Below are 17,390 nucleotides of genomic sequence, written 5' to 3' on the forward strand. Positions count from 1 at the left end.
CTAATATGTTATGTAAGTGATACAAAACTCGCATCAACAATATCTGATATCCCAAGTCATGTAGAAGAGGGAGAATGATCCTAAAGACACCTTTTACAAAATGGTGGAAGCAATTGTTCATTGTCGATGGAACAAGATGACCACACCTTTGCACCTCCTTGCATATGCTCTATTCCCAAGTTACTATAGTGCTTATCAAATATTGGTGCTTATGTTATCCAATGTTTGTGCTATTGATATTTGATAATGTTCAATTGTGCTGCATTATCGCCCAGATACTATAGTGCAGAAGTACTTTGTCTTTCAAGCAGTGGCAACATTTAGAGATGCGGAGGATGCAAATGGGAATAAGAAGGCACTAGCTAAAATGTTCCAAGATTCAGAAATTGGGGTGAATGTGAGGAATGAATTTGCTGTCTTCATCTCAGGAAATGAAAACCACCATGTTACTATACCAAACCAAAGCAGGATGGATGCCTTTAGATGGTGTTACCTTCATGGGCAAGACTATATGTACCTCCAACCTCTTGCCATAAAGATCCTATCCAAGTTCGTTCGTAAAATTTAACGCTTCAAGTTAATTTCTTAAAGCTAACACTCTTGATTCCTTGAATTTATCTTGATTCTTGTATTCTTTTAATTTCTCTCTAGGTTGTGAGCTCTTCTGCAGCTGAGAAGAATTGGAATGCTTACTCCTTTATCCACTCAATCAAACATAACCATTTCGCTAAAAAAAGAAAGAGACCTTGTGTTCATTCACAACAATTTGCGCTTGTTGTCATGGAAGGAACCTCAAGTACAACAAGGGGCCCAAGAAGCTTTGGGATGTACAGACCGAGACTCTTGATTTAGATAAGAGCATCTAGGATCTTGGTAGAGCCACTTTGGCTGATATGGGTGATGCGGAGGAGGATTATGAGTTCACAATCCCCTCTACTACTAGTGGAACCGATTTGGGTTCCTCTGGTGATGTAGATTTGCAGGTTTTTCTTAAAAATCCATTTGTTCATTGAAATCAAAGACTTTAGTCTTGACTATTTTATGAATGAATCATGTTACAAACTTTAAAGTCTAATGATCTATATTTTGAATTTTCATAATTTCATTTTGTAATTCAGTAATTCAATGTGAATGGGTTGATTTTCTTTATAATCGTGAAAATAGATCAAGGATCAAGTATACTAAATTCATAGATCCATACTACAATCATACATTCATACTATGAAATGATTTAGTTTTAGAAGTGTATATTTCTCTTCTTTTTTAATATAATATATATATATATATATACACACACACACGAAACCTTACAAATCGTAATGGGAATAAAAGATCATGAATCTAATTCACGCGCCTGAATCCGAGCCCAAATCCGAATCAGTGACTAAACTAAAAAGTTAAAGCTCATTAAACTTGATGAACGGTATCCCTTTCCTTTTAAGCTGTATTATATTCATATTTCCATGTACTTTTGCATATGGTTTGCTTCCTAGAACCTAACGCAGCTGTCATTTTCCATAATAAATGAAATTCAGAAATATGATTTTCCTTTTTAAATAGATTAATAAGTTTAATTTCTTTTGTACTCTAAAGTTGCAAGCAGTTTGGCATTCACTGTAGCCTTTTCTGAACGTCACATAGGGGCTGCCTTATTTAGTCCAGGATATGCTGGATGAAAAACATAATAATTGATTACTTTCCAGAGACAACTTTAAGTGGCATGAGCTGCAAATTTAGCTTATAAATCCAAGTTCCATAACCAAACCAGATATAGAAATTGACAATATGATGCAACAATCTATTAAAAAATAGTTCAATAACAGATTGCCCCGACTTCTACAAGCTCACTGGACATTATATTAATGTGTATAGGCTTCTGACCTCAGGCAAGATTTTGTAAGTGACCCCTTACCATTGAGACTAATTTTTGTTAAGATCTTTGTCTCATAACATCAGTAAGCACTGTCTCGTAACATCAGTCATATCAAATCCTTTTTTTGGAAGTGATATATATTGAGAACTGAGAAAAATATGGATCCCCTACACTGACTGTATTTTCACCATTCCCATGAAATGACATCTACATAGTTCAAAAAAATATTAAATTATTAGGTTCATGTCAACTCTATAAACAGCAGACACAAGTTGGGAATCTTAAACGGTACCAAGTAAAGGACATACTCATATTGTTCCATGAGATTTGAATAGACTGTTAATCTGGGTTATGAATAATAATCACACATAAGGACATACTCTTTACTGTTCAAAAAGACTGATAATCCGGGTTATGAATAATAGTTGTGATTCCTCAAAATCAGTTGAAAACCTTATTTCTATCAATCAATACCTCTCAAGGATAGGTTAACCTTTAGAATCTGGATTCCTTATTTGACATGTTTTCATATGGAAAGCAACACATATCATGCCCTTTTTTCTTGAATGTGATAGCAAATTAGTAAAATACAAAGAAAATTCTAAGTGTGAATAGAAACTAATGAAAGAAAATTGCAAGAATCCGGTGTGAAGGAAGCCTATTGTCAAACATAATTGAAGACCAATGTCCCATAAAGTTTGTTGCCAAAAAGAATCCCTAATTTGGGAATCCAACTAAATCATCCATCCAACTATTAATCAAACAAAGAATCAATTAACAAGGAGATGGCTAATATGGCACAGTTCAAGATCTGGGTCCTAAAAGACATATAAGGCTCAATATCAGAAGCTTGCCCCTGATGGGCAATAAAACCCTCAAACCAAATCTTCGGCTCAGAGCACTCAATGCAATGTATGGCCCCAAACGACAAATATAAAGCTCAAATGCTAGAGAGTGGCTGGTATAAGGTTCAATACCAAAGCTTGGCCCCAAACGACAAGTATAAGGTTCAATGCCAGAGCCTACCCCTAAAATGTAATATACTCTCATTACAAGAAGTTAGGCATAAAGCACATTAATAAAGTCAAACTCAAACCATTTGGACATTGTCTTCCAAAGTGGAAGTCGTACTTATAAATATTTTAGAATTTACAGAGATGATTTTCAATTCAGAAGATAACTTAAGGCATCTAGCAGCTTACCAGGGTCTGCAAGCCTTGCCCCAACCTGTAAACACGTATTCAATATGCGCCGTAGGCATACATCACTTCCGTGACACTGAAGCTCCACAACATCCTCTTTCGTGTATGACTTGGGTGCCAACATAGGTACAACTAAAACCTAAATCATACAAAAGAAAACATCAAATATACAATGCATTAAAAATACAATGCAATGAATGATACAAAAGATAGTAAAATCATTTTGTAGAATATTGATGGATTTTGAAAGGTTTCCGACAAAGAAAGGATCTTGGGAGATGCTATAGAGGTAAATGATTCCATTTATTGGAAAGACTTTATAAAACTAAGTGCTAACGAGTCCAGCTTCAAGAAAGAATTTGAAATGTTGTAGTAGATCCAAACAGAAACAAAGAAGAGAGAAATTATACCAATGTCCACAAATGACCAAAATAAGTCAATGAGACTCAAAAGTACATCCAGTTACAAAAAACAATGAGAACAACAGTAGGCCAATGAAATCTAGCATTGCAATGCATCAGATCATTTATAAAGGTAGTATCTACAACATATTCACCTAAGAAAGTATCAAAAGATAAACTACCAAAGACAATGTAAGACATACACATAACATGAATTATGAGTATTGAGAGGACAAAAGGAAGCATAATACAATCATGCACAGCACAGTAGCATATATGCATTATAAAGTAATCAAGTAGCTCTTTCATGAATATGCAACTTAATGAAAAAATAATTGCAAGCTAATATACAACCATCAACTATAATATGCTGATGCAACGAAACTAGAAGCAATCATGATAACACAAATTTATGAAGACACCTCATACATGTAATGAGACAAATTGCTTGCTGCTAAGGATTTAATTGAGATAGCCTCAAATGCCCAAATGGAAACCCAATTTTTTATTAGCAGCAGCACTGATTTTCCCTCTTATTTATGACCGTAGACGGGTCTTCTACACATTTTTTTTAAAAATTAATTATAGCTGACTGCATAAAATTAATTGAGCTCATGATGTTATATTCAAGGGATGCATTTTAAGTCAGCAGTTTGGTATCACAGAACATATATTTAAAAATTCTAATATGTATTGTGTGTGAGAGGAAAACAATAGAAATTCCTCAATTAATACCATAAGGAAAAAAGAAAGACGGAGACTAATAGAATAGTCATAGACAATACTACTAAAATTGTTGTGAGACTTCTAGATGCTCGGCATGTTCTTCCTCCTTTTTGATGAAAATAATAGATAACCCAACAAAATGCAACAATTCCACTTAGCTCAGAGATGCTAATCATTCTCATATAAGTTGCCACAAACATTTGTCTAGTCAAATAGCATTTCTGACAACCTAAAACTTCAAATGGCCCCAACAGTAGTTAAAGATGTCTTAAGGTATATCCTTATTGCAAATCTTACCTTGTGGCATTCAACTCAGAAGATATCTTTGAAAAGATAGCAGCTTGTGCCAATCTATCTAGCAAATCATTACAAGTAGCTTGCTCAAAAAAATCTCTAGTAATCACTTAATTCAATGCCTCCATCTTCCACAATCAAAACCAAGAAAATTGGTGCTGCAAATGGTTTACAGAACTTTAGATGGCCGGAATAAATCTCTTTCCAATCAATTCCCTGTACTCATTTCTGCATTTTCTTTTTGTACATACCTAGATCAATATAGCATAACTGGGATGGCTGTGCAACGAACAGAAAATTGCCAATCAAACATGAGTGATCATGATTAATCGGCAGTTGGGCTGGGTCCCACTTTATTCCTGATATTCGGTTTACCAAAATCATCACCCAGTCAATGCTATTTTCTGATATAAATCGCAATTAATCAGAGCATGAACCGTGGATTAATTGGGTTTAATCACACACGTAAAATGGGGCCAAAAAATACCTAAAAGGTGCCAAAAACAACTACTTATTTCCTTTGTAGATGCCGACCTGCAAGTCATTATTCATTGCAGAGGACCGTGTTGCATACTCAAGTTGCAGACGAGTTGTGTGTGTTGAGGAGGAGTCGTGTTTGTTGCGGGCAGAGCCGTGTTGCAGAACCGAGTTGCAGAATCATTTTACACCATTTTGTGTGCTCGTTTTTGGTTGCCATTTGTCTGCCGTAATACAGGTATTTCATTGCTCATTTTTTGGCCTTTCATGTGTCCATGGTGCTGCAAATTTTGTTGCTGCTTTTCTTTCTGTGAGCAGAGATTAAAGACGACCTTGATCACCCATTTCATATGTTTAGTACTGTCTGGACTCTGTAATCTTTAATAAATTTCTTCAACTTCTGTGCTTCTTATTTATAAATTGCTATGAAGAGTGCAACTTTATTCTTTATGTAATTGAGTTATTTCTTCTTTTTTATTTTGTTTATAAGCTCTAAAGCAGAGGTATCTTTAGAAAACAGCAAAAAATTAATGGGTAGATTCCTGACTTTTGCTGCACGGAATCTTACTGTGATTAGGCCAATTTTGACATTATTCTTTTGAAATTTCCCATAAAAATTAGAGGCCAAAAGAAGGTCCCATGTAGCATTGAATTCAAAACTGTAAAAAAGAGTGCATTTTCCTTTGAATTTCTGGTTACATTACAGTGGCCTATCATTGTTTTCATTTTTTGCTGGTGGTCTTCAAATATCATTGCCTTCACAGGTTTCATTTTGTACTCAGCACAAAACTTTTGTCATTGCTAGGAGAAAAATTACACACCCTCCACTTTTCCCTTTTAAGTTGGGTCCATTTTCACAGCTCTGTGTATTCTCTACATAAAATAGTGTGCTTCAACGAATTCAAAACTACATAACACAAGGTTTTTTCATTGGTGTCTTCTATGCAGTTTTGGCAGCATTGCGAAGGCATGAAATTATGAAAAACAGATTAGTGAAAATTGTATAAAATTTTGTCATGGTATTCAAATTTAGATTTGCAACACCTACTTGCTACTGCATGAAATTATGAAAAACAGATTAGTGAAAATTGTGTAAAATTTTGTCATGGTATTAAAATTTAAATTTGCAACACGTACTTGCTACTTGCGTGATACTCTCTATGGAACTAGTCCAAGTTTTTTCTTCATTAAAGTTGGTATTATTTTTTGATTTATAAAAACCAATTGTGAGGTTGCTTGTAATGTTTTATATATATTTCAAGTTGTAGAGTTTGTGAATCTAAGGGTTTGACTAGGCAAGAATCATCCTTGTATTCAAGAATTGACCCTTATTCATTGTTTATAAATGAAGATATCTAGAATTATTTTATGATATGAAAGCATTACTTAAGTGTCAAGATCTTCAAATCTTAGAAGAGGCAAACTTTTCTCAAAGTGATCGTGAAGGACTTAAGTCAGCAACTTCCTGAGAAGCATCAGAAAGGCCTCCTGCCCACTAGCACACTCATTGCCTACTTTTAAGTTTTTTGATATTTGTACTTAATTATTGGCTGACTTTGCACAAAGTCAGAAACTATATTGTAACTGACATTTGACAATTGTCTCCATCTAATTATCTTTTATGCTATTGTCGGATGTTTTGTGCAATGAAATTAGTGATATCTATATAAACTTATAAATTTATAAATGATGAAAATCTTTTCTCTACAATCTACTAGTTAGATATTTTATTTACTCTCTACTCTCTACAATCAATTCACTTTGTGTAATTGCATATATCAGATATAGCAAGTGAGGTTTGTTCCTTGTTATTTTATGCACATTTATCTTCATAATATCCATTACATGATTTAAATGGAAGATCAGATAGTGTAAGGATCATATCATGGTTTAAGTGCAAAGATCAGATAATGTAAGGAATTGAAGCAATGGTCTCGATATTCCTAGTTATCTTTAAAAAGGGACATTAAAGGTTTTAAAATGGTGGAACAGTAAGCTTAGGCTTAGGCTTTCAAAAATTGGGGTCATGGGGGGGGAGGGGAGCTGGGATAAATCGGCAATCAAGAGGTAGATTAAATTCTCAGCAATATGCCAAGCCTCAATCATGGCAGGTGATTTTATGATAAAAGCAAAATTTTCTGAGTTAAAAATTTGGCTGCAAGAGCGAATGGCAAGAAATTGCAATTATTGTAATTTTTGCTATAGTAGTAAGTACGGTACTTTTTTGGCAAGACTGAACAATGTCACCTACCAATTATTCATTTTGTAAAACATACTAAAGTGTATGAATAGACTAGCAAGTTAATTAAAAAGGACAGACAAGAATAGGCCCTCAGATTAGAATGAACCATTAACGAATTCTTCTTTTGTCTCATTTTCCTAGTTCTTTGTAATGCAATAGCTACTAGGTTATAAGGTTCTCAAAATCATTCAATAAATAAGACAAGAATAGGATGGGCCTTTGCAAGATGAAATCTCTGTTAAACATCCGGGTTGTTTATTTTATCATAAGGTATCACGATGCAAAATACATATTAGTGGCATTACATAGTATGATAATAAATCAGTAGTCTAATTACCATGCTCCTTTTCAAAATGTCATCCCTGCATGCATAAAACAATATCATTCTTAAGAGTGTTAATAGCTCTTATACATAGAACATTCTTACCTCATCAATAAGATTTTGATTTGCATCAACAACAGTACCATATTCTACATAATGGCTTATTGGCTGCCATGAAACGGGCTCTAACTTCTTCTTTTTCTTTGCTGGACGAAATATTTTTCCAACAATTGTAACAGATTCTGGGCCTGACAACCTTACAATTCCAACAGCAGATGGTTGCCCACCCAGGGATGTTGCAATAGCTGCTATTGTATCAGAGCCTTTGGATGGCTGGTATGATTTCTGTGCATCAATGTTGAATGCACTTCTCTCATCCTTATGGTATTGAATAGTTTCAACTGAAAACAAACATCAAAATTCAAGTCAAACATTTACCTGAATAGGAAATTGACCCTCAATAAAAATATGGTCTTATCAAAAATGGGAAATCAAAAACCCGGGAACGATTAAAATAAAAAATAAAAACTTCATCCGCTCAATGTGAGCTTCTCCATTAGCTTGGTGATGGACTGAAATTGTTTTTGAGTGTTGCAGATGCAGACAATCATAATATAATTAGAAAAAATGTGCAGGGTTTAGTGACATCATCACATCGGCAATGGATCTTTTAGTGACTGCATATTTCCATTTGTCTTTTCTTGACATTTCTATCCTGTAGATGTTACCATTTTTATATTGCTCACATGTGTCCTCTTTGCCCATATTTGATGGATTTCCCTTGGTCCAAACCCAAAATTGCCTCCTACAAAATTCAATTGTTTAGAATATCCATAGTACATACATCATGCCATTTTTTGTAACTATAATGTTGTAAGTTGTACACACTTCTTAAGGTGTCCAATTTCATGTTTTCTTAGCACTCATTTAGTGTGGGTTCATTCTTCCATGTATTATTGAACTTTGCTATTCATTTAATTAATAAATAAATATAAGCCTTCTCTTAATTTAATTTCTATTGAGACCCTTAACTATAGGTTTGCCCATTTAATTATTTCAGCACATTTATCACCACTTGCATACATAAGCCCTATTTTTTACTATGGGTGACCTTTTGTATTTATTAGGATATCACACCCCTATTTCAAGGACATTTTTGGAAACCCCTATCAAAATTAGTCCCCGACTCAAATCTGAGCCTGAGATTGTCAATATAGGGTGAGTGGGTGAATACAGCACAAGTCAAAGTGACCCCAAACTTACAACTCATCCCATATTCTGTAGTTTGGGCCCAAATTTGAATTGACGAATGGACTTGGGTTTTTAGCAGGACCCTTAAATCCCAGTCAGGTTCCTTGTTTTAAGCCCCAAAATGGTTAGGTGCGGTATAAAAGCAACACTACCTCCCTTATTTTGGTATGCATGATCAATCCTATCATATTCAAAGTCCAAGCATTCATGATCTCTTTCAAAGAGCATTCAAGGCAATTCATCCCACGATATTTTTCATTTGTAGCAAACATCAACAATCATCATGCAAGCATGTCTTTTGTGATGTCCTTTTAGGTCTTTCTGAAGTCTCATTTCAAGAAGCATTAACATCATCAAGGCATAAGACTTCTTATCTCTCTTATCAAGCCTCTATCACTAGCACACTGCCTTTCCATTTCAAGCATTTCAATTCAATTTCAAAGTTAATTCCTAAGCAGGGGTTTAACCAAGGCAAACTCCTTTCCACAAACTTCCTTCCCATTTTCTGTGTGCAGGTCATAGCTGGTGCTGCTGCGGAGACGGCTATAGAAATGTCTAACAGTTGGTTACAATTGACTACGTTTCATTACAAACTGTCTAGTATAAGGCGAGTCAAACTCACCCTATACTTCCAACTCACCCCTGACCCTCAAAGGTGCCACATACCTGCCATTTTGGACTGCAACTTGGATCACAGCTCGGTCAGCATTTTGGTTTTTCAGATCCTCTTAAGGAATCAGATTTACAGTTTAAATCTGTCTTCATACTTGGAAACTTATCTCTCCTTCCATCCTTGCATTTCCCCTTCTATCTGCATAGTCATCTTCCAACTCCATAGCATAAGAATCCTTACATCCTCTTAGCGCTTGGGCCTCCTCAATCCTTACTAAATTAGCATTTCTTCCGATGTGTGAGAGCATTTTGGGGAAGCTTCCTAGTCTTGTCATCCATCCTAGTGATTGCCCTTGCACCTATTTTCTTCCATTACATTTTGGTGAACCCAACACCCTTACATTTTCATTTTGTATTAATGTCTAGAACTGATTTGAGTGTTTTTCATTTTCATGATGCAACTGAATGAATTAAATCGATGTATGATTTCTCATGTGATTACATTTCTTCATACTTTTGTATATCAACATCATAAGGTAGATAATAGATACTTGCATTCCATGCTGCTTGCATTCCTTCATGGTACTCTTGCATACAATATCATGAGAATATTAGAATATTATAATGTTTCTTTATTGTTCATCTTAGTGAGGCTTTAGTTTATTTAGTAGTTTCAATTTCTGTCTTTATCCTCTTTGTAAATCTATATAAGGAGTTTTCATCTCCTTTGTTCAATACAACTACAACAAAATTGATTTACCATAACATGGTATCAAAGCAGGTCAATGGGATTGCATAACATTTGGCGGATTTTTTGAGAATTATTCAAGCCTCTTTCAATCTAGAACTTTTTTTAAAAATTTGCTTTTCGAGAAATAAAAATCGTTTGCAACTTTTGTCGTTCATCTTTGAGGATTTTTACTGAAAATCGCAAGCCTGAATAAGGGTTTTGATCCCATGATTGCTTAGTTGCAGCAAAAGTCTCTAATTTTTTTAAGTTGCATGTACTTGCATATTTGTTCCATGTACCTGCATGTGCTGGTTTACCATGTGAAGTCTCGTGTTTTGCCACCCTTAAAAAAAATTGATAGGTTTTCATAAATTTTTCCCTCAACAAATTTTTTGATGCATTCTTTGATTCACAAAGTTGCATGGGATTCCTTTGTGGGTCTATAGTTTTTTCTTCAAAAATTATCAGGTGGGTTTTACCCTTTTTCCTTTTAAAAAAAAGCTTTGTATTGTCTGGTTTTGATTGATTTTTCACCTCAAAAATCATGTTGGGTTTTAATCGATTTTTCACCTCAAAAATTGTGTCTAGTTTTTCTTATTTTTCTCCTAAAAAATCATGGCTTTTTGCAGTCTGTTTTGACACATCATGCTCATCTGCAAAGTTTGGAGGGTTTGATGATTTTTCCTCAAAATCGTGCTAATTGTTCTCAATGTTTGTCTCTGTCTCTAGGAAAGAGCAACTCCGTTACCTAACATCAGGTTGGATATTTTATAGTGATTTCTAGTTAGATGTTTTGTTGATTCTGAGAGGGTTAGTGGCAGAGTTGGTGGCAGGCTCTTGTCTCTTGTTACAAAGCATTCTAAAGAAGGGGGCACCCTTCTTTGATAATTTATGGACAATTTTTGCCTTCTTGGTTGTTAACATTTTGCAAATCGAGGGAGGGTCTCAGCCGCAGCAAAATGTTTTGTAGATTGCGATAAAAAGACATCAATTACATAACTACCATTAAGGGAGGGTATTAGAATATTATAATATTTCTTTAACAGCCATGTTGGTCTTTAGTTTATTTACTAGTTTTTATTTCCATCTTTAGTTCATGATTGTTTCTTTTAAAAACATCGTCTTTGTAAATCTTTATAAGAAGCTTTCATATCCTTTGTTTAATAATACTACAACAACAATAACAAAGAATTTCAAACATTCTTCCATTTTGCAAATCATTTATTGAGACTTTTATCCATGTTGCATGTGGTTATATACTAAAGTTATTAATGAAATGCACGGAATATGTACAATTCATAAGAGTATTCGTGGAAAATGATAAATCTAAAGATGGCATTCATATAAACAACATTAGTGACTCTCTTAGGTTGTCTTTTAATAAAGAGGATAGAGTTCATACTCCTAACAACACCAAATTAGAGAATCATGGATCCTCTCCTCCAAAAGATACCTAAATGAAAGAGACTTGAAATGCTAGTTAATGCACTTCTTTAGATCCTCTTCCTTCTCCTAAAGCATCTTCTCTTTTCAATAATGATGATGTGAAGCATTTCCTTCCTGAGTTATCCTGTAAAATATCATTAAAAAATGAAGATATTTATAAACCTTCTTCTCCTCCAACTAAAGAGGGTGTGACTAGTGATGATAGGATTTTGAATCTCCCTAAAGAGACCAACCCTTCCATTCCTTTGTATACAACACTTTTCCATAAACCTCAAGATGAAAGTCGTTTGCCCTCTCAACTAAAGGCTCATTCTAAGGTAGGCTATGACATTACTTCCTAACAAAGCTATACTGGACAAGGTCTTCTTAGAATCAACAAAATAAGAATAAAAGTCCCTATAGATTATCCTACAAAATCCACTAGAAAATGTATAGGATTTATACCTCAAGCTAACATTACTCCTTCAAATCCTATTGCTCCATCCTTGTTTACACCTAAACGTCCTTCACAAGTTATTTTACCAACTCCAACCATTGTTATCACACCTTTGGATTATTGTTTGGCCTTGGCTAAGAGAATCTTTGGAGGCTTAAATAAGATTTCCTTTTCGTCATTTTCCAAAGAAGGAAAGATCTCATAATGGCAACTTTCATTGTCTTTATATTCATAGCAATAAACATTCTCTTGCTGATTATATTGGATTTAGAGAATTTGTTCAAGATTTAGTAGATGTCTTATTTGTTTAATAATAGTATCTTATACTTCTTATTGATAATAAAAATATGCACTAGCATTCCCTTCCCCTATCATGTTTCTCCAAACCATGTGATCTTAGTTATTTACATTGTGGGTGGGCTCTTTGTTTTGCAAGGTGCTATGCTTTCATTTTCAATCTATCTTTTTGAGCAACATAATAAGTCCCTTACCATGACTTCATGATTTGGGGGGACAAGGGTTCTCTTCAAGTTTACCCTTCTAAAGGATCAATTATTACTTTGTTGACATACATCCTTTATAGCATAAGTCCTTCCATGCATGGACTTGTTTGTTCTACACTAGGATTTTTCTATTATTCAAGAGATTGACATCCTTGTCTACAAACTCTTCCTTGGAAGTGTATATCAACTATAAAAGATCTATGACTTTAGGTACATAATGCATTATCCTTTTCCATGCCTTTACCCTTGGAAAACAAGATTCCTTTTTCTCAATCTCATTTCCTTTCTAAGGATCCACTTTCCTTGTGAGAGTGGCATTTGTTTATGATATGATATCTTTTCTTACATGGAATTATTCTCTCTTATGCAAGAGGTGTGCATCCTTGATCGTAACCTCTTCCTTGTTTTGCAATTGTGTGTCTATCATAAACAGATCCCTTACTTAGGGACTTAAAGTATGTCATCCTTCATCAACAATCCCTTTTTACCTAGCAATAGGGGGGAAAGGTGAATTCTTGGTATCCTTCCCCTACTGTGAAAGAAGATAGATTTGTTCACGAACTCTTGGAGTTAGATGTCTAGGAACAACGATCTCTTCCTTCTAAGAATCTCTTTACACTTGTTGCAAGATATCTTTTTACACTTTCGCCTCTCCCTTGTCCTCTGTTGTGACTGCATCTCACAACCACGCTCATTCAATGGGAACCCCCTCTTTGAATTTGCAAGCAATCCACGAAGGAGTTCATGTGTATTGGGTGAGTGTAGTAAGAGGAAATTAGTGCCCAATCATCGTGTAGCACAATTCAACGCTCCTCATGGAGAGTGCCTAGTCAAAATCCACGGCAACCCCCAAACCCCACTCTCCACCTTTCATGGAGTGCAATTTTGGATTGGACAAGGATTCCTTCCAGTGGGGAATAATCCTCCACTTCCTCCGAACTGCGCTCGACACAATTCTCAAAGCGTAAGTTTAAGCCCATTACGAATTTTGCCCGCATGAAAATAATCCTTGACCCACCCAAAACTACACCTTCCTTTCTTTGTAGAGCACATTTTCACATGCATCATGGAATTTTATCCAAAGGAAGTGAATTTAAAAGCACCATTTTAAATACGTCCCCTATTTTGTCTCACTTGCATTTTGATGCATCTTGTGGATTTTTATCATTTTTGTTTTCCAAAGTAGTTAAAATTCCTTGACCTGTAAAATTTCACCTTGTCCAAACTATTGAGAACTAAAATAAAAAAATCGTGAAAAAATTGAAATCCATGAAAGTTGAAAAATCCAAATGGAAAAAGAATGGAAAATTTTTGAAATCCTTATTTATGCTTCTGGTGAGATTCTGTGTAAGTTTATCAGCATCAACGCGGATCATACTCAATGATCAATCATCAAGATGAGAGAGCTAAGAAAAACATGTTTTTCTTAGCTCTCTCATCTTGATGATGGATCATTGAGTATGATCCGAAACGTTGATGCTGATAAACTTACACACAATCTCACCAAAAGCATAAAAAGGATAGCATGGATTGTGGAAATCTTGTTACAATTAATTTTTGAAATATTTGGAAAACTTGAAAAATTCCAAAAATTACGAAAATCACAAAATCCAAATGGCAAAAAATTTAAAACAAGAAATTTTAGAATTGCCATGGAAAAAGTTAGAAAATTTTGAAAACTTGGAAAGCATAAAAATCCAAGACGTCCCAAAAAATCCAAATGGCAAGAATTCGGAATCCAAGTGAGAAAAGTTACGAAGAAATCCGGAAAATTTTGGAAAAATTGAAAAAAATTGAGAAAATCCAAAATTTTTGAATTTTGGAGAATTCATGACAATGAGAAAAATTGCATATAGTCCAAATTGGTGTGAAAGTCATGAAAAGTCTATTTTTTTGGAAAGTTTGAAAAAATTGCAAATTTGAATAGAAATCAGTCAAAATCGAAAAAGCGAAAGAATGGAAAACTCTTCATGAATTGAAAGGTTGGATTTTAACAAAAGCAATTTTATTTTAGATTTACATGGGACATTAAATATTAAATTTATTGATATTTGTTGTGAAGTTTTCACACCATTGCCCCAAAACTTTGGGGACCCCCTTTTATCGATTGCCTTGGTAATAAATAATTTTATGAAGTTGTCAAAAAAAATTTCGATTTTAGAAAATTTTATGTCTTGGACACCTTTAGGCCAGGAGGGACAAGGTTTAGGTTTGTTTTTTTCACTCGGCTTTAAGCTTGATTTTCCAGAAAGAGTAATTTTATCCTTAGGCCGAACAAATTTCAAAGAACTATACTTGGCAGGACAAAATTTTGGGGACTTAGACGATTTTATTTTGAAAATTGGATATAACTGTATAATCTTTAGCATTTTCAAAATAATTTTTTAGATTTATTTGTTTCCGAGAACTTTAATTTTTTGGTGAAAATTGATTTTGTAATGGTGAAATTGAATTGAAATCGATTTTGGATGCAAGGAAAAAATGATTTATTTCTGTTATAAAAAAAAAAATTAAATAGCATGGCAAAATCGATTTTGGATTAAATTGCAAAAATTGACATTAACTGGATTAAATTTGCCTTGAAGATTTAAAGTCTTTAAAAAAAATTAATAATTTAAAATTGAAAAAATCAATTTTGGCTTGCCAAATCCAATTTTTAATGATATATTAATTACTAAATCATCATTAAATGAAAACATTTGGCATTTCCAAGGCTTTATTAATTTTATTTTTACAATTTTGGTCTAACCGGCAATTTAATAATGCAAATCTCATTGTGGCAAAATTAATTTTTGACTTATCATTTAATTGGGACCAGATTGTGCACTAATTAATGTTTTTTGTTTTTTTCCTCTCCTAGGTGCAAATCAGCCAGCTAGGGAAGGCAAGTGAATTGGGTATAAGAAGGCTCTCCTTCCCCTTGTCTCCTCATTCTTCCATCTTCCTCTTCCATGCTTGGAGTAGCTCTTCCTCCTTGGACGATTTTTGGCAAAGGGCAGATTTGCATATGGGAGCAACTCTTCTTCCTTGGCATTTTTTTATAGGGCAATTATTGGCGATTTTTATAAGGCAGATCTGATTTTCCTTGCCCTAGATGATTCTTGATTGATGTCTGATTTCCATAGAGAGCTGCAAATTTTGTGGAGCCAAATTTTGTGGAGCTACGATTTTAGTGGAGCCGAAATTTGTGGAAGTCTAATTTTCTTGAGAAGCTGAGATTTTGCATCAGATCTAGACAGTATTATTTGGCAAAGGAAATAGGTGATTAAAGTCTGTTTTTTGGCACATGCATGGGCAATTTCAACTGGGCAGAATTCTGATTTCTTCAGCTAGGGCATCAATATTTGCAAGGGGCTTGAAATTCTTAAGTCTGATCCGAAATTCAAAAGAAGACCTGGCCATTCGTAAAGGTAAGTTCAATTCATTTAAAGTTGAAAGTGGTCCTTAAGTGGATTTTTTTTTTTTGTTCTTATCTAGTTTTGCTTCTCTTGGTTCTTCTTGCATTCATCATCCACCACTTCATCATCCCATCCTAGGTTGAAGATTGGAGATTGATAAGTGTAGAATTCATGATAGAGCATTTGGCGAGGCAAAAATAAGCTAGACCACCCTAGGTTGAAGTTGGGAGAAATAAGTATAGTTCATCCTAAGGTAACGAAAAGGCAGAAATAAGTGGTAGTCCCACCCCTAGGTTGAAGATTAGAGATTGATAAGTGTAATGATAGGACTTGGCGAGGCAGAAATAAGTGTAGAATCCATCGATAGAAAGATGGTTGGTGATCGATAAGGGTAGTCTATATCACTTAGAACGAAGGGGCAGAAATAAGTGTTTAGGATGGTAGAGGTTAGTGCAAGCAAGAACCCTAAGGGAACAAATACTAAGAAAGACAAAGAGGATATGATGCCCAAAACAACTTTCTTCTCGAAAATGAGACGAATAACCGATACCAATGTCGGTACAGTAAATATGATACAGGTAAAGGACAGACTAAAGGAAGGACAATTCCCCTTGGCAAAGATCTACAAAAGCAGAATTGGCTGCACGAAGGAAAGAAAGAAGTCACCAAATCATCGAGGCTCACAATGGCAGACTTCAAATCAAAATATGGCGATCTCATGGTGCTTCTCAGCCGGATCATGGGCCTAGCTCAAGGCTGGCAAAGGTTGAAGTGCAAGCTTTGGTGAAGAATGAAATCGGGTGAAGGGCGAATTTGATTCAAGATTAAGATTCAAGAAGCCCCGCAATTTCAAGAAAGAGCGGATTAGTAGAAGAGATTTGAAAATATTTGAGGCTAGGCAAGGCTTGGCTGTTCGTGCAAGCTAGCTTGGTTGAATTCGAATGGGAAGGTTGGAAGACTAGGAAGGCAAGGATAATGGGGGAGATTACGTTCGATTTCAAGGTGGTGACCAAGAGCAAGGCTCTCAAGTTGCAAAGAAGTTCGCATCCAAGGAAGCCATCAAGGCCAAGACAAGATTACCCCAAGTGCATGAAGACCTCATCCTTCCAAGGTCAAGACATCAAGTACAAGCAAGTTCGAGTGGTGATGAGAAAGTTTTTAAGGACAAGCTCAAGCATCCAAGGCTTCACCTTATCTCAAGGATTGAATAGATTTATAAGATAAGGTTGATGAGGTGGCACTTTCATGTGCATGCAATCAAATCCTGCCAAGTGTCCTATGTTCTCATTGGTTGACAAATTATTGTAATTTTCTCATTGGCCCACAAAGTTGGTGCCCTCATGTAATTGGTTGAATAATGGTAACCCTAATTAGGGTTTGTAAGATATAATCTTGGCCCTTGATTTTGCCTCTTAATCTCAGCCATTCATTGTAATTTGGAGCCTCTATATAAGGCCATTTTGCTCTCATTTGTGGA

At 34.9% G+C, this 17,390-nt stretch overlaps 1 protein-coding gene across 1 annotated transcript in view; it reads right to left on the bottom strand.

Moving 5' to 3' along the window:
* Window positions 1-17,390, bottom strand: part of LOC149535487 (tRNA modification GTPase) — a 43,050-nt gene that overhangs the window by 13,198 nt on the left and 12,462 nt on the right. Inside the window, exons 2-3 of the mRNA XM_089803752.1 lie at window positions 7,643-7,938; window positions 3,076-3,214 (exon numbers count right to left, since the gene is read on the bottom strand). Coding sequence (XP_089659878.1) covers window positions 3,076-3,214; window positions 7,643-7,938 — 435 coding nt within the window. The remainder of the gene's footprint in view (window positions 1-3,075; window positions 3,215-7,642; window positions 7,939-17,390) is intronic.

The sequence above is a fragment of the Cupressus sempervirens genome, chromosome 10 (genome assembly GCF_028749045.1).
Source record: "Cupressus sempervirens isolate cs-2001-9-10 chromosome 10, ASM2874904v1, whole genome shotgun sequence".
Classification (NCBI taxonomy): domain Eukaryota; kingdom Viridiplantae; phylum Streptophyta; class Pinopsida; order Cupressales; family Cupressaceae; genus Cupressus; species Cupressus sempervirens.